This window comes from Sus scrofa, chromosome 1 (genome assembly GCF_000003025.6).
Source record: "Sus scrofa isolate TJ Tabasco breed Duroc chromosome 1, Sscrofa11.1, whole genome shotgun sequence".
In the NCBI taxonomy this organism is placed as follows: domain Eukaryota; kingdom Metazoa; phylum Chordata; class Mammalia; order Artiodactyla; family Suidae; genus Sus; species Sus scrofa.
This window is the reverse complement of record NC_010443.5, coordinates 5,181,117-5,206,005: the sequence shown is the minus strand read 5'-3', so window position 1 is coordinate 5,206,005 and position 24,889 is coordinate 5,181,117. Positions and strand designations below refer to the sequence as shown.

The window sequence follows — 24,889 nt, the reverse complement described above, 5'->3', positions numbered from 1 at the left end:
CCCAGGTGCTTCACCCACTGGATATGGTCCTGGCTGATCCACAGCTTCAGAGGGATGAGCAGGATGGACTCCCAACTCCAGGATGGACTCCCGCCCACGGTGATTGACAGGATGCCTGCCTAGTTTCCTAGCTATGGGGGAACCCCACCCTCACTGTCTCAGGGGCAGTCTTGCCATGTGGTCTGACCAAAACAAGAACAAAATATTTCAGTGTTGTGTCCTTTCCCACAGTCTGGATTACTTAATCTTATCCGTGGTCACTATTTTACTGATTTGAGTTAAATGTCACTAGAATTCGATTTTGGCAATTCTTCCATCACAGTCTAAACTGAGTCAGCTCTAAAACTTGCTCTCACGTCTTTGAGATTCCTCTAAAAGATCTGTAACTGACCACTCCCCATTGCCACCAAGACACAGAAAGTGAAACCAAGCAAGAGGTCAGTGCTCCCTGCTGTGAAAAGCAGTATGGTAAGAAAAAAGACTCAAAAGGGACTTTATTAAAAGTAGTTTTCCTTTCCCCTTATGCATCAATGAGTGAAGGGCTGATCTTTAAAGGCTTTCAGGAAGGATGTATGATACTGAGCTATATTAAAATCTTTTCCAAATGTGATTTATTATTTCTAACAAGTCATGATTTTTTAATATGTGAAATTCTAATAGAAATGCTGCATTTTCTAAATATGATGCACAAGTTTTATTGATATACAAAAAAGGCCCAGAACATTCTCCCCAAGAACTATGTTGAGAGTATGTTATCCTTTTCTCCTGAACTCATCGGAATAGCTGCACCCGAAGTATCTGTTTTTTTCTTTATAATAAACTGTTTGCATTGGGTCCCTGCCGTCTCAGGAGTCTTTCCCCAACAGCCCTGTTGAAAACACTGAAAGGAAGAAAGAGAGTTACTAAATAATATTTTGATTATGCCATTTACAATGGAAACATTCCAAAATAGAGTATTGTAGGCCGAGGTGAATTAATTTTCAATTTTATTCGATTAAAGTATTTTGAAGATACTTAAATGAGTTGAGAGAAGTGATGTGTTCTGAGGACACTCGCTAGAGGTCGTTTGCTGATGAGTGAAGCAAGACATGAAGAGCTCAGCAAACGTGATTTGTCAGAGAATAGTAACTGTGTATGGGCTTGTCCATTTAAGTTTCCAGAAGCAACGACCTTGTTTGCCTTCCTGGACTTCTGCTATTATGCGTTGATCCTGAATCTAACTCAGCTTGCTTCTTCTCAATCTGTCTGTGTCACTCAAAGCCAGACGTTTCTCAAGAAGAGTGACTGACTACACGAGGTCATGCACGGTTCCAGCAGAGTGTGAAGAGCATTATGTGCATAAACTACATTGTTTAGGTGGAATTCTGGAATGAAGCTAATTTACCCAGAAGCAGGCTGCTGCACCTGATCGGCATAACATATAATAGACATGTGTACCTTAATTTTCAAACCGTACTATTAGTAAAATTTTGACTCATTCTAGGGGCAAAAATTAACCTCATCATCACCAGCTAGCAGTTCTTTAACAGCTTTGCTTGAATTCTAACTACTTCTATGACGGCAAAACAAAATATAAAAACTCCCTGTGAAGCTGCGAGCAGAATTACCTGCCTTTCTGTTTCTGGAATCGGAGGTTGATTTCAGCTAATTAAAAGGCTGAAAATACTGGAATGAGAAATAGACACATTCGGTGGCTCTGGAGTTTCTAATATAAAAAGAGATGAGAAGACACTTTTCCTTCTCCTTCTCTCCCTGGCTCAAGACCCCAGTGGGGCCACTGAGTACTGACAGGAGCAGCACAGGTTTGACGCCTCGCTCCGTTTATGTTGCTTTTGTGGCATCTCTGCAGGTGCTCGTCCTTTCTCCCCACTTGCTAGTTTCTACCTTCTGGAGTTCCTCGGGATTGGAGACTACAAAATCCCAGTATAAAATAGTCAGGGTTGGCAATGACGCATTGGTTGCTGAGAACAACAGCAAAAGACTGTAGGCGAGGATGAGATGAGAGGGAACCTCTGAGCAAACCAAACTATTGAGTTGTAGATTTCCACTCACTCCAGCCAGCGAGGGGAACATAAATCCATCAAAATCCAGCAGAGCCATTCCAGGAAGGAGTCTCTGGAAGCTTTGCCTAGTTAATGCAGAAAGGGATTCCAATAGCGGCAGAGAGGACAGGAGGTGCCATGAGCAACCTGCACACTGGGCTTAGAACTCTCTCTGCTCAATAAAAGCAAGAACAGTAGCAATAGCACAACCACATGGGACCATTCAAAAAAAGTTGCTACACACGGGAAAAGAAATATTTTGAACAACCAGAAGAAAACAATGCCTCAACAACATTCTGCATAGGACCCAGAAGAAACTTGTAGAAATGTGTTTGACATCTTCAGGGTTCAGAAAGATAAAGCCTCTATGAAACAGAAGCAGAAATTCACAAGAAGAGACCAGACTCATATGAAAGTAAGCCAATGCTAAGTGAGAAAAGGGAAGCTAAAAAAAATGCCAGAGCAGGATGAACATCGCCACAGAAGCACAGAGAATAATCAACAACTGCACAATGCAGAATTATAAATGTAGACCATCACCTTAAGAATCCCCCTCAGAAAAGACAAAGATAAAAAATAAGAGGAGAAAGGAGTATAAAACTGAGAACACAGGACACAAGCAGGATCTAGAAGTTTCAGGGGTTCCCAAGAGGAATCATCAAAACAACAGGAATATGATAATGACACCAGAGATTGAAACAAATTTTCTGAGATGAAAAATATCCCTTATTTTGCAGGTAGAAAAGGCTCATTATAAGGAAAAACATCTGGACAGGGGAAAAAGGATATATACCAAGAAATAAAAATAACTGAGCCTAGGATTTTTGTTAGAATAAATTGCAGACAGAAATGAGAATAGGAGAAAAAACACCCTGCGTGCATTTCAACCCAGTCATATGAATAAAAGGATGTAATAAACTGAATGAAAATTAGTTTAAAGAAGAAGGAGCAAGAGAAGAAAAAACTCATGGATTCAGTGTCATACCCGCCTACCCCTCATGTAAAAGCTCATTGTGAGCGTGCTCCGACTCTCAGAGAAAAAAAACAAAAGTTAAGAACCCAAAGATGAAGATCTTATAGTGTGAAAAGCGGTTAGCATTAAGAGCCACTAAATCAAGAGTTAAGTTTAAATGGTTGGTGGAAAAGAGCTTCAAAACTGCATGAAATGTCAAATAATCATTTTGCAGTAATATGGCAAAAAATCCAGGGAAATTGGGTATAAACCTTCAAAGTCAGTGGAAAAGATAAAAGTGTTTAAAACAGAGTCTGTGTATTAAAAGGACGAAATTGAATAGACAGCAAGGACATACTAAGAGCCGAAAGCACAAAATAAGGTGAAAATGTGAAAGCAAATATATCAGCTATGAAAATTAACTTTCAAATCAGTTTGTGAGAAACAAACTCTGAATATAAACTCTCCATATATGTAAAACAATAATACTTAAACATTTAAAAATAAAAGCTATAATGGGGAAAATGAAGGAAAAAAAAGAAGGCAGGAGTAGTTATCAATTTTAGAAAAGTAGAATTTACTGTAAGGAAGTTTCAAGTATATACAGAAGATCAATTTATATTGATAAAATTTTTCGCAATAAATTGTCATGACCCTTTGTTCTGTGCAAACTGTGACATCATGTATTAGAACAAGAGTCAACTGCTATATATGTATATATGTGTGTATATATATATATTTTTACCTCTGGAAGAAAAGTAAACCTCTGGATTGAGAGACAATAAGATGCTGGTCCTCCCTCTATGACCTGTCCCTGGGCTCTAAATTTTGCATATATGGAGTTACCTGGTGGCCTAGCAGTTAAGGATCCAGCATTGTCACTGTTGTGGCACAGGTTTGATCCCTGGCCCAGAAACTTCCATATGCTGCAGGTATGGCCAAAAAATAAAATAAAATAAAATAAAATAAAATAAAATAAAATAAAATAAAATAAAATAAAATAAAATAAAATAAAATAAAATAAAATAAAATAAAATAAAATAAATAAAATAAAATAAAACCTATGTATGATCTTAACCAACCCAAGGGGACAGCCTGATGTCTAAAGAGCCTCTTCCCAAACATCACTGTACACACGAATCATCTCTAGACCCCAATAAAATGTAGGTTCCACTCCAATGGATGTGAAGTGGACCTGAGATGCTACATTTTTTCTAACACAAGGCTGAAAAGGCCACGATTATGTTGGGACTCCCCAGCCCCTCCCACAAGATCCTGAGCATGAGAGCAAGGTGGGAAATGAGCTGATGGAAAAATAATTGAATGATCATTTCTCTTATATGTGCTAAACCCAGAAACACTGCTTCATTCATGATGTGACTAATTAGAGAAATGTAAGATTATGTTTTTACCCCTTAAAAGTAACCATTAATAGATTAAAGTAGGTGGTATATCAGATGAAGTACTGGGGAAAGAAAAATGAGACACTGTCAATAAGGCAAGACCTTAAAAAATAAAACTAGAGTGAAAATTTTGTAAAAAAAAATACACAAAACAATGACGAAAGCAGAACAAAATAATCTGTACTGATCACAAATAAATGGGAGAAATAATAACTGATCACAAGCACAAAAAAAGTCTTGGTTTGGAAACTCCTTTGAGAGATTATTCCCACTGTGTGATTGTTCTCAGCAGATGGCTGTGGTGGGGGCTGACAGACACCAAGTAATGATAGGTATTCAGCTCTTTTCCCCTAACTTGCCTTCTTTCCCTCTCCATCCTTTCAAATTTGGATAAATCAATAATCAATTGCTACACTAGTGCGATGGCATAAATACCATTCACTACAAATCACACAATTATTATGATGACATTTCTTTCTTAGACAACTTATTTTTCCTAGCATTGATAATTGCCTCTCATTTTGTTTGCTTGATTTGTATATACTTACTGGGTATTTTTTTTTTCAAATATTTCAAGATCCAGCAAATGAATATTATTTTCCAGGTGTTCAGAACATCAAACAAGCCATCAATTTTCTTTCTTTTCCTAGAGGTGTTTGTCCTTGCTCCCTCCCTCTTTCTGCTACTTCTTACTCCTCTTTCATGTTTGACCTCTTTTTCCTTAGCTGTTTGCCCTATTTTCCTCCTCGTTTTTACAGTGCACATCTTCCGTTAATTTCTTGTAAATACATGAAAGGTATATTTTTCAGTCCTTGCTTATCTGAAAAATTTTCCATCACACCTGATTAGCTTGGCTACATTGAAAACAATTTTCATCCAAAATTTTGAGGTCATGTCTCTACTGCCTCTCAGGTTCTTAGGTTGCTTTGAAAATCTTGATGCCATTTGAGTTTCTAACCATTTGCTTGAAGCTTGCTTCCCTCAGTCTCTGAAAGCTTTCTGGTTCTCTTTATCTCTGGTGATATGAAATTTCATGTTGATATGCTTTGATGTGACTGTGTTTTCATTCATTGTCCTAGGAAATTTCAATTTAGAGTCATTTGTCTTACAGCACTAGAAACTTTTCATGTATTAGTCCTTTGATAATGTTCTTCCTGTTTTCTCTTACTTCTCAGTCTATAGTTCTTGCTATTTGCACCTAGTGGACTGATCCTCTAGTTTCTTTATCCTTTTGCTCGTATTATCCAACTGTGTCTTAATTCTACTTCCTAGGAAATTTCCTTCACTTTATCTTCCAAAAATGTGATTGAATATTTCATTAATTATCATAATTTTCCTTTATCCTCATTGTTTTTTTAAATAGCACTTTGTTCTCTTGCCCCCCCCCCCGTTTTTTTGTTTTGTTTTGTTTTGTTTTTTTGTTTGTTTGTTTTTTTTGGCTTTTTTTAGTGCTGCATTTATGGCACATGGAGTTTTCCAGGCTAGGAGTCAAATTGGAACTACCACTGCCAGCCATATCCACAACCACAGCAATGCCGGATTCTAGCTGTGTCTTCAACCTACACCACAGGTCACGGCAACGCCAGATTCCCCAGCCCACTGAGAGAGGCCAGAGATCAACCTGCATCGTCATGGATACTAGTTGGATTCATTTCCACTGTGCCACAACAGAAACTCCCTGTTCTCTTCCTTTATGAATACATTATGCTCATTCTCTTACCTCTCCATAAATATTTCCTATAGGTTTTTAGGATTGGTGTTTATGTATTTTTTTACTTCCTGACTCATTATGTCCTTCCTTCACTCATTCAGTAACTCTGACTCCTGCATATAGGTCAACAGGATAATGCACTAATTGTGAGCATAGACTATGGAATCAGACTGTTCAGTCTCTAATCCTGGCTGCACTGTCTGGTTGCCACATGACCCAAGGCAAGTTGCTTTACTCCATGTGACACTGTTGCCTGACCTATTAAAATGGGGATAATATTATGCATTTATAATTTCTCTTTTATTGTCAGCCAGTGTTTTCTGTATTTTGTTCTGTGTCATTTTTTAAAAGTTTCACCTTATTTCTATTCAACTTTATAATTTTTTTACTTTTTATTGAAGTATAGTTGATTTGCAATTGTATATTATTTTCAGGTGTACAGCATAGTTATTCAATATTGTGTAGATTATACTCCATTTCAAGTTACTATAAAATAGTACCTGGGTTATACAATATAGTCTTATAACTTATTTATTTTGTACAAGGTAGTTTGTCCCTCTTAATCCAATTCCCCTGTCTTGCCCCTCCTTTTTTTCTCTCCCCATTGGGAACCATTAATTTGTTCTCTGTATCTGCAAGTCTCTTTCTGTTTCATTATATTCATTCTTTTATTTTTTATATCCCACATATAAGTGATAACATACAACATTTGTCTTTCTCTATCTGACTTATTTCATTAAGCATAATACCCTCTAGGTCCATTCATGTTGCTGCAAATGGCAGAATTTCATTCCTTTTATGGCTGAGTAATATCACATTGTATGTATGTGTTTGCCATATCTTCTATAATGCAGTTACTTTATCTGTTTTCCTTAAGTTTTTATTTGTTCTGCTTTTGTATCATCTTGACTTAAATGCATATTACTTTTATTTTTATTGTTTATTTTGGTAATCACAGCATGTAAAGTTATGACTTTGCTTCTATGTGCAATTTTGAATTAATTCCATTTATTTTGCTATGCCTGTTTCTCTTTGTCACTATTTATAGTTCGTATTTATTTGATGATTCATTTGAAAAAATAATACTTAAAATTTCCAAATATTTAGGGATTTTGTTCTTATTGTTATTTTATTTATATTTAATTCTTGTGGCAAGAGAATATGGCTTCTGCTCAACTTACCTTTTTTTAGAATTAACTGAGGCTCTTATTAGGAATGCTGAGTACTGTCATCATGGAAGTTGAAAAGAAAGTGAATTCTCTACATGATATAGATCTTAATATATATTTATTCTACCAAGATTTTCAAATAATTTATTTTTTTTCACAATCTGTTAAGTCAAAAATAGAAAATTATGCAATAGTTTCTGACTCCAAAAGCAAGGAAACCACCACAACTGACACTCCTGAAAGCTTTCAATGGGCTAGGTGCGTTCCTGGAGTCATGTTATGCAATCCAGCTACTGTAATCCTCATTTTACAGGTGACAAAGTTGAAGCATGTAAAATTCAAGAAATTCATCCATGGTAGGGAGTTCCCGTTGTGGCGCAGTGGTTAACGAATCTGGCTAGGAACCATGAGGTTGCGGGTTCGATCCCTGGCCTTGCTCAGCGGGTTAAGGATCTGGCGTTGCTGTGAGCTGTGGTATAGGTTGCAGATGAGGCTCAAATCCTGTGTTGCTGTGGCTCTGGCGTAGGCTGATGGCTGCAGCTCCAATTAGACCTCTAGCCTGGGAACCTCCATATGCCATGGGAGCAGCCCAAAAAATGTCAAAAAGAAAAAAAAAAATTCACCCATGTTATACGATAGCCAAATGATAGGAGTCTCCTGAGGATCTTGTCTTCTTTACAAAACCTCAGTGTTGTATCTACCACTGCAAATGACTTTTTTTAGGTACACTAGAATATTTACAGAAATTAATCATATGCTAGGCCATAAAACAAGTCTCAAAAACTACCAAAGCATGGAAATCATGCAAAGCATATCATGTAACCAAAATGCAATTTATATTAGAAATCAATTTTTTAAAGCAATAACTAAAGCATTCCCATATATTTGAAATATTTACATACTTTTACATACCCCATGGGTCAGTCAAATAATAAACTCTAATTAAATTATAAAGAATTTTAACACAATGATGAAAATATCACTTAAATTATATCTTAAAAAATTAGAATAATATTACGTGAATGTATTACAAAATTACATTAAAGTTTTTGCCACATATAACATGATAAAAACAATGTTTAGGAGAAAATGTGTAGCTTTAAATGTAGTATCAGAAAAGAAAAAATGGGGCGTTCCCGTCATGGCTCAGTAGTTAACAAACCCTACAAGTATCCTTGAGGATGTGGGTTTGATCCCTGGCCTCGCTCAGTGGGTTAAGGATCTGGTGTTGACATGACCTGTGTTGTAGGTTGCAGACACAGCTTGGATCTGGTGTTGCTGTGGCTGTGGTGTAGGCTGGCAGCCACAGCTCCAATTCGATGCCTAGCCTGGGAATCTCCATATGCCATGGATGCAGCCTTAAAAAAGACAAAAAGACAAAAAAATAAAAAGAAAATAAAAGAAAGGGGAAAATAGTAAGTTAAGCATCCATATCAATAAGTGACAGAAAGGACAGTAAAAGAAAGTCAAAGGAAGAATAGATTATTAATGTAAAAATGTAGTAAAATAAAAATCAAAAACAGCTATGGAAATGAGAGGACCAAAAGGAAATGTTGATTGTTTCAGGACATGATTAATAAAATCAACAGACACTTGTAAAAGCTTAAAAATAAAAAATGAAAGAAGGTAAAATTAACCAATACTAGAAATGAAAAAGGGAATATTATACAGACCTTACAGACATCGACAGTATCTTGATAAGATATTATGATCAATTTTATACCTAAAACTTTAAAATTTCAATTAAATAGTCAAATTTTTGAGATATATATCTTACCAAAATTGATACCAGAAATATAGAAAATAAGTTAAAAACAAACAGTAATACAATTGAAAAAATTAAATTAGTAATTAAATTTTCTCACACAAATTAACTATAACTCAAGATTCACATAGCCTCACTGGCTAGTTGTCTCAAAGACGTAAAGAAGAAATAATTTAAATCTGGCCCAAATTTTCTCAGAGAGTAAAAATGGAGAATATACACTCAGACTCATTTTATGATGCAACATAAATTTGATACCAACAAGGACATTACAAGAAATTACAAGAAGGGATCTTTTAGGACAATATCATTCATGAATATCAGTGAAAATTTTCTGAGCAAAATTACTAGCCAATTGAATCCATTGACATATAAAAATGATAGTACCTCATGACAAAATTTATTTCAGGAAGATAAGATTGGCTTAACGTTAGAAAAATCAGTTAATGCCATTTACATTTGTGCATTAAAGGGTAAAAAGCATGTGATCATCTCAAATCATGGTAAAAATACATTTGCTAAAATTCAACACCCATTTTTATTTTTAAAGCAAAGAATAGAAGGGAATTCTCTTAATATGATAACGGAATTTTTTTCCAATCAGAGCAGGCTAGGTTATATTGAAATAACAGCCAGTGTCCAAAATCAAAAGCTTAAAACAATAAATGGCTTATAATAAAGGTTTGTTTCTCACATCTACTCCTCACCTATTGCAGGTTGATGGGGCGGGGGAGATTCTGCTCATCATAGTTGCTTGGTGGCCAGAATGTGTAATCCTATATGAATAATATATTGTAGATTCTGTTACATTCTTTTGAAGAGTATCAGTTCTAATTTTAATGGACAGTTAACCTGCTAAATACAAACTTCAAACTGTCTCCCTAGGGATGAACCGCAGGCTAAGTTTTTTCATCTTCATTTTCATCTTTCAGCCTCTGCCTATCATTCGGGCCTACTGGCATCTCTCTCATGTGTGTAATCCTTAGAGATCAGCTAGGGCAGAGTTTCCATGCAGGCTTTTCTTTGTTTACCTCATGTGTGGGTCTCTACCTTCCAGAGTGCTCCCCCCTCTAATTTTCTGCATGCTTTGCCAGCACAAAACTCTCCACTCTTGACACCGTGCATATGTATACCTTCTACTTCCTTCTGCCTCAGGACACACACCTTAGTTCTCAGAGGCACAAAGCTTTCAGTTCACAAATCTTACCTAGTACACCTCCATCTCCCAAGATCAGACTCCCATCCAGTTTCTGCCTACCTTCCATTCTTTAGCATGTCATTCAAGGATTCCCATTGAATATCCAGCTCCAAATTATGTTTTTGACTTAATTTCTTATGTTCTAGCCAAAACTGATTATGCTACACCCCATGCTCTAGCCAAACTGGTTGTGCTGTAGAACTTGTCTTGTGCTTTTCTAATTATGTATCTTTGTTCTTTTTTGAGGATACCCATTGTCACATATCCCCAAATGCCTAAATGTTAAGGAAGCTTCAAAGCCCAGTTCCAATAGGAATTATCCTGGAGAGCCTCTTCTGATTCCCTTCCCTCTCCCAACCCTCACCTCCAGTCCTCTCCCACCTGCCTTCCTTTGCCCACAGAACTTTCTATCTTCCTCTCTTATACCACTTAGAACATGGTGTTAGAAAGCAGTAGGCCCCCACAGCATCTAATGTACTGGCTAGTACAGGGAAGATGCATCAGAACATTTGCAAAATTAAATTAATCAGGAACATACCTGCTGTTTGTACTGAAATGTGTATAGGAGTAATAATCAAAAGCGTGAAATGGCCACTTAGGCTTCGCCTCTGTACCGTGTATTATATAAAAACTACCTTCTAAAAATCCCTAATATGAAACAGCAAATAAAGAGTATGATGATATACTGCTTTCCATTTATTAGGGAAATTATTTACGTAGTGAGAGTAATTGTTTATTCATCTGCATCCATTCATGTGTTTCTTTTTATTTATGAGCAGCAACATACATTTGTGAGATGGTCTACTAGGTGGCAAGGTGACCTTGACTGCTAAAGAATTATAGAAATATCACTGATCTACAAATAGACAGGACCTAAGACAGTGGCCTCATTAGGAGGGCTCTAATGAGCTGAGGTCACCCAGCTATAAAGGACAAACATGCACAGACACAGCTGAAGCAGTCTGGACAATAACATTTTCAAAAGCAAAATGGTCTTTTTAAAGAACACCCAGTGGGAAAAAAATACACCAAGTAAGGATAAAATAACAGAGTCTGTATCACGATACAAAAATTGTTTTGAGAATTCTATTTAATTAGAAAGGAAGGAGTCCATTTGAAATGCATAATTCTTTGTGATCTAATGATTTTACTTTTTCCTCTTTAAATTTTCCAGGTAAATTATTTAAAAGTGACAAAAAAGTAGTAATTTTAAATTTAAGAATATATTAATTCTTCTAAAAATACACAAAAAAGTGGTGTATTATTTAAGATTATCTTGGTTACAAGATACAAAAAAGAAAACTAATTCAAATTGTCATAAAGAATTAGGTTTGCTTAATAATTCACATAACTGAAAAATCCAGGGTCTCATTTCAGACTTAATTTAATTTGATGACTTATCAATGTCACTCTTGTTCTGTTTTATGCATGGTTATCTTTTTTTTTAATGATTTTTATTTTTTCCATCATAGTTATTTTACAGTATTCTGTCAGTTTCTGCTGTACAACATGGTGACCCAGTTACGCATACATGTATACATTCTTTTTTCTCACACTATCATGCTCCATCATAAGTGACTGTAGTTCCCAGTGCTATCCAGCAGGATCTCATTGCTTATCCATTCCAAAGGCAATAGTCTGCCTCTATTAACCCCAGACTGCCAGTCCATCCCACTCCCTCTACCTCCCCCTTGGCAACCACAAGTCTATTCTCCAAGTCCATGATTTTATTTTCTGTAGAAACGTTCATTTGTGCTGTATATTAGATTCCAGATATGTGATATCATATGATATTTGTCTTTCTCTTTCTGACTTACTTCACTCAGTATGAGAGTCTCTAGTTCCATCCATGTTGCTACAAATGGCATTATTTTGTTCTTTTTATGACTGAGTAGTATTCCATTATGTATGTATACCACATCTTCTTAATCCATTCATCTGTTGATGGACATTTGGGTTGTTTCCATGTCTTGGCTGTTGTAAATGGTGCTTCAGTGAACATACGGATACATGTATCTTTTTCAAGGAAGTTTTGTCTGGATATATGCCCAAAAGTGGGATTTCTGGGTCATATGGTAGTTCTATATTTAGTTTTCTGAGTACCTCCATACTGTTTTCCACCATGGTTGTACCAATTTACATTCCCACCAACAATGTAGGAGGGTTCCCTTTTCTCCACACCCTCTCCAGCATTTGTTATTTGTGGACTTATTGTTTTATGCATGGTAATCTTAAAGCTGGCTCCCTTTTTGGCCTCAGGTTGCTCTGAGTAGATCCTCGGACTACATGCTCACTTATTTATACAGGTAGGAAAGAATATGTCATTGTCCTTTAATTTCCAGAAAAAATAGAAATCAGAGATTCACTGAGATTGCACCAGCTAGAGGCCCATGCCCAGCTTTTAACTGTGGTCGCAGGAGATGGAACATGCTGACTCAGTTAACTCACATCATGTGACCTACCCATGGTACCAGTCAGCGAAAGTGAAAAGAGCTAACTTCTCAAAACACCATGAATTCTATGGCAGAGACATTTACTGCACACCAAATATCTCTCTGCTCCTTAGTATTTCTGTCACGTGGTTATGTGGAACCATGGGACTAACTCTGCCAATGGGCAGTGAATGGAAAAGAGAGGTGTGTGTTCCCTTCAAACTAAGCATTCCAAAGCCAATGCACAATCCTCTCTCTCTCTCCTCTCAGCCCAATGTTTACATGAATTGAATGTCTACCATGGATGAGAAATGGTCCTTTTCTGTGTGAAGCCACTTAGATTTTAGGGTTGATCTCTTACTACAGCAAACTTAACCCCCACTGAACCATTGATATTCCCACATGAGAATTCATAGCTATTGAGGGCAATGGAATCTGGAATCTTACAGCGTAAAACATCCATTTCCTGGAGAAGCTTCAGTAGGTGGTGCCAGAGACCATGGTTCTCTGCCCCCTCTGAGAATTGGTGTGGCCCCGGGAAATGCTTGGCTCTGGCTCCGGGTTCTAGCACTGCCTCTACCGTTTTGTGCAAGTTAGTCCATCTCCTTGAGTTTGAGAGATTAGTCCTCACCTCCACCATAAGGGAATTACCACCACCCCAGAGAGTTGTGGTCATTAAGGGAGGTCAAGTAGAAATGCCCAGGTCGGATGATAAGTAGGCTCTTAATAAGCAGCAAGTGTTGTGTTGAATACCAGCAGCCATAGCTGGATGGGGCTGGGCCATCCAGCCACCTGATGGGTACTGCCCTTTCTCTCTACCCATTTCTCTTACATTAATCTGTCAATTGCCTTACTGCCTTTAATTCCCCCATTAAAGAAAGTCATAATAGAAAACCTAGTTTCCCTCTATGTGAACTCCTACACAGAAATAATGTGTTAGTAGATGCAAGATGATAGCAATCTGAGTCAGAGATTAGACCTTCTCAGAAGTATTTAAACAGTTACCTGGTCACTTGCCAGAGGAAAAATTCCTTCTGGACCTGTGAGGGTGAATAAAAATCAGGCTTAGCCCTGTGTGCATAAGAAAAAAGACTCAGAGCAATCCAAAGTAAAAATGATGAGAATGGAGATTATAGCTATCCATGCCAGAAAGCCACAATAGACTAAAAGAGACGAAAAGCTAAAAATAGCACCACTGCGTTTTCAAACTGAATTCACCACATATTGACCACCTTTCCCATTCTCAAATAAACAAATTCTAACTCTCATCCCGTATAGTGGGATAGCTCAGAGCAAGGGCTCTGAAGTCAGACAGACGATGTGGTCACAGTTCAAATTCTGCCACATACCAGCTATCAGTCAAGGCACCACTTTGGGGCTCAGTTTATAAAATTAAGATGAAAACAGCACCCAACTATGGGCTATTGGTTTAGTGATTAAATGAGGCAATGCATTTTAAGCTCTTAGCAGGGGATGTGGTCTGTGATAAATGTCGTCATCATCTTCTGTCTGGACTATGGCCACCGTTACCACCACCATCATCCTCTGTCTGGACTATGGCCACAGAGTCTGGTCACCCAGGCTGAGACCTCTTATGGGAATCTTTGTCCTTCCACGTGAGAGCTGAGCTCTAATCAGGCAATGACACGACTGCAGAGGGCTGCTTGCTTTCTCGGAAGATGCTGGGAAACCTAGCTCCATTACGATGATTTGTTCTCCAAGAACAGACCACTTGAGCTCAGGTCCCAGTCTACATTTAGGCTGATTGTTCAAAGTCCCTGCTGGATCCTGTGTTGTCTGTGAAGCACTGGATGTTTCTCCTGAACAGGCTCCAAGTCTGGCACTGTTGTCCACTGGGATCTAGTGGGATGCCAGGAAGAAGTGGGGTCTCACCACAGTGAGCACAGGCCTTGGGCTCATTCAGACATTCCCCAGCTGACCATTAACTAACTGTGTGGTTTTGGTAAATTAATTATTTCATCTTTCCCAGGGGATTATAAAACCAACTTCCCAGACATTGTGTAACAATTAACAGATCATACAAATAGGAGGTTTATCATGGTGCCCAATCAAAGTGGTAATAATAGCACATTATTATTTTTAACTCCTTAGTATTCCTTCATGGTTGTGTCTCTGCAGACTTCCTAACTTTGGGTCATGAAAAATTGATAAATTTGGATTCTGTAACTTTCATCTAAGTTACAATTAAAATGTTAGATGGAAACTGGACTAGGTCAAATATGGACCTCTACAATATTCTAGTAGGGGCCACATAGGTTGATACCAAACCATCAGGGCATATGACTTAAATTCAGGTATTCACACAGTAAAGAAAAAATAAAAAACCTAACTTTTCAACCATTTATGTACCTTGCCTACAAGAGAGGTCTTGCCAGATGCCTTGCAGTATAGTCTGTTTATGACCTACTTTTATGAGTAAACCTATTAGAATGCATGAGGTAAGCTTGACCTGACATTCCAGAGAGCTCACTCTGACTCCTGGTAATCACTGCTATTTTCCTGAGAGCCCCCAAGTTGCCTGCTTAAATAATCAGTCCTAGAATTGTTCCAGATATTGAAGTCAAGCTTGGCAATGTGTAGTTTTTCAGACTCCTTCTTTGGGGAGGATAGGGCAGCTCCTCTTCGAAAATTAATGTTTTTACCCATCTTCTATTTTGTAGCATAGCTCTCAACTTTCTTGTTTTGTGAAAAGCCTGTGTGTATTGTATCCTTCTTCATAGTCCACTACTTCTGTTATCTTAAAGCTGCAGCAAATTTAGACACTTTTTCTCAACCAGAGAAAAAGCCTAACTGTAATTCTTAGAAGCAGTGCCTGCTTGTCACTGCAGATTGTCATTGAGTTTTCCTCTAAGAATGGTGCCAAGGCTGGCTAACTCCTTCCTTTGGTCATCATTCCATCTGTCAGCCGACTCCTTCAAGCTAAACTGAGCCAGCAGTGAAGGGACAAGGGAACAGGGTGCTCCAAAGAGACAAATCCTCCTCTGCTTTCTGACAAAGCAGGATACTGGTAAATTGACTCTCAATTACTGTTAGAGGCTTCAGTATGAAGGAGCACAGACACAGGCCCAATCTTGTTTGCAACAAGACTGATAAAGAGTGTGTTGGATTACACTGTTCTTCAGGTTCCTTTATGTCTGGAAAGTTGTGAGTACTAAATAGATCATGCTAGTGACTACAACCTTGAGACCATTTTGGTAACTGAATACTGTCATTTACTTAATTTGTATGTGTCCCTAGAAGTGAAATGGGTTTCTTGAAGACAGCATATATATGGGTCTTGTTTTTGTATCCATTCTATGTCTTTTAGTTGGGGTGTTTAGTCCATTAACATTTAAGGTAATTATTGATATGTATGTTCTTATTGTCATTTTATTAATTGCTTTGGATTTGTTTTTGTTGCCCTTTTTTCTTCCCTTCTTTTGTTCTCTCTCTTCTGGTTTGATGACTATCTTGAGTGTTGTAGTTGAGTTGATTTTTCTTACTTGTTTGTGTATCAATTGTAGATTTTTGGTTTGCAGTTATTCTGAAGTTTTGATATGAGTCAGTATATATATATATATATGATTGCTTTAAGTTGTTGGTCTCTTAGTTGCAAGTGCATCTCCAGTGTCCTGCATTTGTACCCACCTCTTCTCATGATTTCGGATTTTGGTGGCATAATTGTGCATGGATGATTTCGTATCTTTACTGTATATATACCTTTACTGGTGAGCTTTGTCATTTGTGGAATTTTTGTTTCCTGTTGCTGTCTTTTCTTTTCTGCCTAGAGAAATCCCTTTAGTATTGTTGTAAGGCTAGTTTAATGTTGCTGAATTCTCTCAGCTTTTGCTTATCTGTGAAGGTTTTGATTTCTCCTTCAAATCTGAATGAGAGCCTTGCTGGGTAGAGTAATCTTGGTTGGAGGTTTTTTCCTTTCATCACGTTAAGTATATCATGCCACTCACTCTGGCCTGCAGAGTTTCTGCTGAAAAATCTGCCAATAACCTTATCGGGGTTCCCTTGTGTGTTATTTGTTTCTTTTCCCTAACTGCTTTCAAGATTTTCTCTTTGTCTTTAATTTTTATTAATCAGTTTGATTAATATGTGTCTCAGTGTATTCCTCCTTGGGTTTATTTTTATGGTACCTGTTGTGCTTCCTGGATTTGAGTGAGTGGTTCCTTTCCATGTTAGGGAAGTTTTCATCTATTATCTCTTGGAATATTTTTTCTGTCCCTTTCTCTCTCTCATCTCCTTCTGGCATCCCTGTAATACAGATGTTGGTACCTTTAACATTGTCCCAGAGTTCTCTAAGACTCTCTTCATTTCTTTTCAATCTTTTTTCTCTTTTCTGTTCTGCATCCATGATTTCCACTAGTCTGTCCTCCACTCGCTTATTTGTTCTTCTGCCTCCTGTTGTTAGCTGCTTCTAATGAATTTTTTATTTCATTTATTGTATTTTGCACCTATTCTTGCTTAAGTTTTATATCTTGTATCTCTTTGCTCAGTGTTTCCTGTAAGTTATCCATCTTTGCCTCCAGTTTATTTCCAGTGTCTTGCATCATCTTCAGCATCAACAGTCTAAAGTCTTTTTCCTGGAGGCTGAGAATCTCCTGATCACTTAGCTGATTTTCTGGGGTTTTTCTTTCTCCCTCATCTGAGTTATAGTTCTCTGTCTTTTCATTTTTACAGGTTTTTGGTGTGGTGACCTTTTTACAGACAATAGAGTTGCAGCCTCTCTTACTTCTGGTGTCTGCCTCCCTTGTAGCTGAAGTCAGTATGGGGGCTTGCTGTAGGCTTCCTGATGGGAGGCTTACTGCGTGTCTATAATAGATGATCTAAGTCTCTGATGCTTTAATTGAGAACTCATACCACATCATATTTATCTCTATAGCAATCGAGTTCTATTTTGGAAGGAGAATAGTTTCTATAATTTTGAAACAAGTTTGATTTGGAAACATATGTATCATTGTTTGCTGTACAACAAAATGCTATACAACAAAAAATTGAAAATCAACTATACTCTAATTAAAAAATAATTTGAATTTCTTCTATTCTGAAAGTTAAAAACTTATATGATTAGTGCCCCCCAAGTAGCAAAATTTATATCTGTTTCAATCTAATTTGACTAATATGATATTCGTCTTGGCGATTTCAATTATTAATTATTTCAACAACAGAAAAATATTTAAAATACATTAAAACATCTATAATAGGCAAATTCATAGAGACAGAGAGTAGATTAGAGGTTGCCAAGGGCTAGAGGGGAAGTAAGGGGGAGGGTTTTTTAAGGGGTATAGAGTTTCTATTTTGGGTGATGAAAAATTTTGGAAATAGATAGTGATCATATTATACTATATTGTGACTGTAACTAATACCACTAACTCACACAGTTAAAATGATTAAATAATATTTATATGTATTTTACATAGCAAAATAAAAATATATCATTTAAAATATTAATATAATTAAGAATGTTTCAAATACTAGTAAACCTAATGAAAATATCCAGAATACACATGAAAAAAATTATAACGCTTTTCCAAAGAGCTTAATAAAAAATAAGAACAATCAAAGACATACATGTTCCTAATGGAAAGAAGACTATTTTCTCCAAAATTACTCTTTAAATTTATTGGAAATTTTATTGAATTGTGAAGCATAATTTTTAACCTGACCAGATTATTCTAAATGTTGTCTCAAAATGTAAATAGTTAAGAATAATCAAAAAAACATTGAGAAAGAATAAGGGGATAGGGCTGGAATTCTGCCACATTAAAACACATAAATTAGGGAGTTCCTGTCATGGTGCAGTGGAAAAAAATCCAGCTAGTATTCCTGAGGATGCAGGTTTGATCCATGGCCTCATTCAGTGGGTTGAGGATCTGCCATTGCTGTGAGCTGTGGTATAGGTCTCAGATGTGGCTCGAATCCTGGATCCCGTGGTATAGGCCAGCAGCTATAGCTCCAATTTGACCCCTAGCCTGCGAACTTCCATATGCCACAGGTGCGGCCCTAAAAAGAAAAAAAAATAGGTTATAATCATGAAGAGTAACAGAGAGATATGCAAAGGATGTTGATATATATTGTTAAAGCAGTTTAAAATACAAAGGTATTTTTTAAATGGAATAATATCCTGGGTCTGTATATGCCAGTGGTAGATATAGTCTCTATTGTCCATATCTGAACTTACAAATCTCGAGTATTTTGTGTTTACATTGTATTTTCAAAATGAGAGAATAGCGAAAATGTGCTTTATAACTTCCTTCGTTATTCGCTTGTATCTTATAAAGGTTTTCCTATTTTTAAAATATTTTTTCTATGACTTTAATAACTCTATAATTTTCCATTGTATGGATATACTGGATTTTGCTTAAATAAGCCAGTGTTTTGGAAACATTTAGATTGTTTCTTATTATAAATAATAGTGTTGATATACCCTTTCCTAAAGCTCTTGCTGCACAGCTGCATACTTTCTTTGACTAAATGCCCAGAAGTGAAAACACTGGGTCAAGTGTTCTATGCACGTTGTAGAAGGGTTGTGAGGGTTTACAGTATCATGTCTGTGACAGTTCCTCTTTTCCCAAACATATATCCATACTGAGGACTAAATTTTCCAGAACTTTTGTTAATATGAAATTCAAAATTAAAGAGTAGTGCTTCATTTCATTTATTTATCAAAGAAGTTGAACATTGTGCGATAGTAGTTGTTCATTTGTATTTATCAATTTGCGTACTATCTATTTATATTATTTGCCCATTTTAAAAATGATCAGTTGCAGTCTTTATTGGTTTGTGGCAGCTATTTTGTATATCAAGCATATTAACATTTATACCATGTGTCCAAAATATTTTAGAATTTTAGAATTGTTTGCTTTTGCATTTTGTTTGGTGTATCCAATTTTAGAAGAAGTGGAAATATTTCTATCTTTCCTGATTCTACAGTGGTGAATCATATCTAATAGCAGAAAAATGTTCTCACTTTGCAAAAATATCACAGCAATAATGGATTTTATGCTGGAGGAAAATCATACATGTAACTTATAACCATCTAAGATGAATAAGTTTTACCACTTTGACTTTAAATTATTTTTCCTTATTCTTCAACAATTTCTATATATCCAGAACCTCCGTCTTGTTGATTATACATGAAAGCAGTAAGCAGTACAATAGAAATCCAATTTTCTGAATAAAAAGGTTCCCCTGGTTGGTCTATAATGTCAGTAGATTTCTCATGTTAGACCTTTTTCAAATCCTTAAATCTTGAGTTCAAAGTCCTCCCTTACATCCTAAGAATAGTTTTCAGGCCCATCAACACAAGAATAAACACATCTTCTCTTTTAAGCTACAGAATCATATTCTCTTTATATATGTTAACATACTTTTTCAAAAGAAAAGAACTTTGTTTCAAAAAAAAATCTCTTTTTTATTTAATTCTATTGGGACAGTAAGAACAAAAAGACTTCCAGCTTAATGGTGTATCTTAATTCCCTGAGAATGAGGAAGAAAAATAGAGGAACTGAAGTAGAAATGGGCAATATAAAACAACCCCTGGATGAAGTTAAGGGGCTTTTATAGTTCACACCCTGGCTCTCTTTCACAGCAACGGCTGAAGTTTTAGAGCCATTCCCTGGTCTTTTAGGATGACTCGGGGTTGCATTTTAGATGCCATTAAGAGTAACAATTCAGGCGTTTTACTTGTCAGTCATTGCCAGTTCAGTAATATTTGTCACAATCATGTTAATTCAATCAGGTTTTCTGTTATATAAAATAATTATTTCCTAATAGCTATTATTACTATCCGTAGTGAGAAAGATTACCAATTTATCCTCAAGTGATCAATTAGCTATATGGCCTGGGATAAATGTAATCAAGAAATTTTGATATCATATTAATCATTAATGTATAAATTTACTACTTATTATATTTCACATGGCAAGACTCTTCTCTAACAGTAATAGTAGATAAACATATTTCAGCCTGTTTTATTGCAAGATATAGACATACTCCAAAAGAAGCCAGCATTTAGTTGGCACTATGGCTACCAAAATCTTTTCTACAATCACCAGCTGGGCTCTGCATATGCCCACATGACTATCTCTTCTAATAATTTCAATAGGTTCTTCTACTTGTAACTTTATAGTGTCAACAGAAAGGCTTTCTTGGGGGGAAAAAAGCTAAACCCTCAAAATGGCATGAAATTATATACACTCAATTATACATTTTAATATATAAAAATTAAAACAACACACTCATATAATTCTGTTTCAATGTCTAACCCTTCCTCACTAAGCAGTTTATAAAACATTTAGCTAGATGTAGCTGTGAGTCCTTTTTAAGAATGGGGTGTGACAGAGGGATGAATAGAGAGAGAGAAAAGACGGAAACCCAGAATCTTAAACATCTGATTCTCCTGGGTTACTAAGTCAAGACAGGATCTATAGATCTTTTAGCTTGGGGAAAAGTGTTACATCCTCACTCTCCTTTATATGTATGGTTACACATACTGACATACTCCCTCCCACCATTTCTAAATGAGTTCAAGAAAAACATATACACAATTGTAAAAACTATTTTTAAGAGTGTTTCTTTGCTGTCTTGGGCTTTGTTTCCACATCACTAAGCAGAACTTTATTCTCTCTGAGCTGGAATAGATCTTATGAAAGAAGAAGTTCTTTATCTAAGAGGGAGCAATCTAGCATGCTGTCCTCTCTCCACCTAAGTAACATCTACTCATCCCTTAGGTCCTTACCTTTGTCTGGAAGCCTTCCCTATGCTCTGGACTGGGCTGAATGCCCCCTTTGATTTTCTGCTTAAATATCCTATCCTTCTTATGAAATCTCAGCAGAAATCTGTAATATTTGGTCAGTATCTTCTTCCATACTATACAGGAAGCCCAAAGGAGCTGAGTACTATATCTGTCTAGTTCACTTCTATCTCCAGTTCCTAAAACAATGACTGATACATAATTCATTCTCAATAAATATTTTAAAAATGCAGATTAAGTAAAGTAATATATGTAAAGTGCTCAGTTTAATTCTTGGCATATAGAAGTGCCCTGTACATGTTAGTTGTTAGTGTATGAACCATCACACACAGATATGTGCAGTACTGAACCCTAAACATGTTAAGCCTCATTGGTAGACTCTTTGAAAGAATGCCCACTGCCCATAATATTCAGAATGACATTTCTGCAGACTCCCACTTCTCTTCTGTTAAATGATAACCTCTGGCTTCCTGAAAAGACAAAACAACTTTTAGTTTGGATAAGACAAGAGAAAGGATCCCTACTTCTGACTGCAAAACTATTTGCCCTTCTCCCTCTCCAACTTACTGTGGTTCTCTGAAGCTGTCTTCTTGCATATCTCATTACTACAGCTTTTAGTCTAAATTATAGCATTCTATTTTTAGTTGTTTTTCAGAATATATGGTATGGCCTACAGTGTGTCTAAATGCTGTAATAATGAGCCATCATGCAATCAAATTCCATAGTTATATTTAACTTGGTTCCCTGAGTTAAAGCTGAGCTATCTCTTCTTTGGATTCATGTTTACTTACAGACCAAATAGGAATGCAGGCTGAACTGGACCAGAAGTTGTGGTGCTTCCCTGAGGTGTTTTTCATTCCTCAACCCCCATTTTGCTGCTGGAGGAAATGAAGCTTATCACATTTTATTTTTTAAAACTTCCTAATGAGTCCAGAGGGAATAGCTGTAAAATCACTAAATGGTACCTTTTGTTGTTGGATTTTTAATTGAGAATTTAATTTGGTTGAAATTTACCCTGTCACCCTTGTGCCTGGCTAGTTTTCACTTTATTCTGTAGGAAATGGTATGAGGGAGACACTGAATTCTGAGCAGGTGGAGAGATCATCAAATATGCTTTAAGGAGGTTAATCCAGCAGCAGTGTGAAAAGACAACTTGAGGGAGCGGATAAAGATAGAAAGAAGGCAGGTGGGTTAGGAGTATAGCAGTGCTCCAGTGAAGAAGTGCCAAGGGCCAGAATCAGAAGAGAAATGGTGAGGATGGAGACCCAGGACAAGAAGACAGGTGGTGAGAATGGGGCCCCAGGACCAGAAGACAGGTAGTGAGGATGGAGCACCAGGACCAGAAGACAGGTGGTGAGGATGGAGCACCAGGATCAGAAGAGAGATGATGAGGATGGAGCCCCAGGACAAGAAGAGAGATGATGAGGATGGGGCCCCAGGACCAGAAGACAGGTAGTGAGGATGGAGCACCAAGACCAGAAGACAGGTAGTGAGGATGGAGCCCCAGGACAAGAAGAGAGGTGGTGAGGATGGAGCTCCAGGACCAGAGGAATGGAAGTGAGAATGAAGCCCCAGGACCAGAAGAGAGCTGGTGAGGATGGAGCCCTGGGACCAAAAGAGTAGTGAGGATGGGAACAGGACAGAAATTCAAGAGCTACTCCAAAAACAGAACAAGATGACTTTGCAACATGAGGAATGTGAAAGATGGGAAATGGGTTTCGACCCTCGTTGGCTAGGAACTTGGTTGTATGGATACTAAATATGGGGTAAATAGGAAAAAGATAAAGTTTAGAGGGGAAACTCATCTTTTGAATAAACTGAATTTGAGGTGATTGCAAGATGCAGGCTACTGGAAATGTGAGCTGGAGTTCAAGACCAATATTAGGACTGACTCACAGGTATATATGTGACCATGGTATCGTTCCTTTGGACAGCCTGGTTCCTTTTGTACCTCCGTATGTGGCACATGCTTTAAGGTCATAGTCAGTCTTTTCTTTAGAAGGTAGAATATGACAATTAAGAGCTCCTTTTTTTGTCCTGAAGTAGTCCCTATATCAGTCACCACCTTGTCCTTCCATAATAGATGCTTTATCTGGTTATTCTAAATCTTGAAATTTTTTTAGTCACACTTTAGAAAGTAAATAATAGGTTCCCATGGTTAAGGGCACTGAGACCAAGAAAGTGGGGGTGAGTTGGCCGAGTTTGCACAGTCAGTTATCAGTGTTCTGGTCTTCTGCATTCCCTACTGGAGTAAGTTAGACCCTGAAAGTGGGGGAATGCCGAATAACTTACTGTCTACTGTTTTGTCTCTGCTGTACAGCTTGTTACTGTGCATTCAAAATTGTTCTTTAAAAATGTTTTGTATTCCTTCTAAAGCTCTGAACATTTACAAAAAAAAAAAAAATGTGGCCGTACAAGAGAAATTAGAACAACACTGTAAAACAACTATACGTTAGTAAAAGAAAAAAAAAAATTGCTGGGAGTTCCCCTGTGGCTTAGCAGTAATGAACCCGACTAGTAACCATGAGGACATAGGTTTGATCCCTAGCCTCACTCACTGAGCTAAGGATCCGGCTTTGCCATGAGCTGTTGTGTAGGTTGCAGACAAGACTTGGACCCCATGTTGCTGTGGCTGTGGCACAGGCCCACAGCTGCAGCTCTGATTTGACCCCTAGCCTGGGAACTTCCATATGCCACCGTGCAGCCCTAAAAAGACAACAACAAAAAAATGCTTTTCTTCCTTACTTTTTTGAGAGTCTAAATATAATCACTTTATGATCAGTTCTACCAACAATGTTCAATGTTTGTAATCAGCCTATAGTTTCTACTTACACATACCATACCCCAGCCCCTTCTCCCCCTAAAATGTTTGTTTCACAGCAGTAGTTTTAAGCATAGCATGCATTGCTAACTGAAAAGGATTGTTGCATAAAAATTTATCTGTTCTCAACCTTCGTGGGATCCTTTAACTCTAGTGACACCAACTGATCTTTTATCTTTCATGCTACCTATACATCACCAGCCTCTTCTGTGAAGGACAATGAGCTGCTTTCTTAGGGTTGGTAAGGAATCAGTACAAGTTGGGAGGACAATAATACATAAACCATGTATTTAGATCCTGTTTATAGCACGACAAGGCGCAGTGCATCATTCATAGCTGTAATAATCAAGGCTCAGCCCATTGGTGATCCCCAGTGGAGTACAGTTTAATTAGACGGTCTATGACACTACTTCGTCTTAACATTGTAGAAATTAACGCTTTCTGTGTTCCGCTTGCTCCCTTTCCTACTGTGTAGATGCCTTGAACCTCCGAAACCGACAGGTCATCTGCGTCACTCTCAAAGTCCTCCAGCATCTGGTTGTGTCGGCTGAGATGGTGGGTGAAGCTCTGGTGCCCTATTACCGTCAAATCCTCCCCATCCTGAACATCTTTAAGAATATGAATGGTGAGTT

General features: G+C 37.2%; 1 protein-coding gene across 1 annotated transcript in view; it reads left to right on the top strand.

The window, feature by feature from the left end:
- PACRG (parkin coregulated) overlaps positions 1-24,889 on the top strand; it is a 500,573-nt gene that overhangs the window by 259,253 nt on the left and 216,431 nt on the right. The window contains exon 4 of the mRNA XM_021071855.1: positions 24,733-24,882. Within this exon, the coding sequence (XP_020927514.1) occupies positions 24,733-24,882 (150 nt within the window). The remainder of the gene's footprint in view (positions 1-24,732; positions 24,883-24,889) is intronic.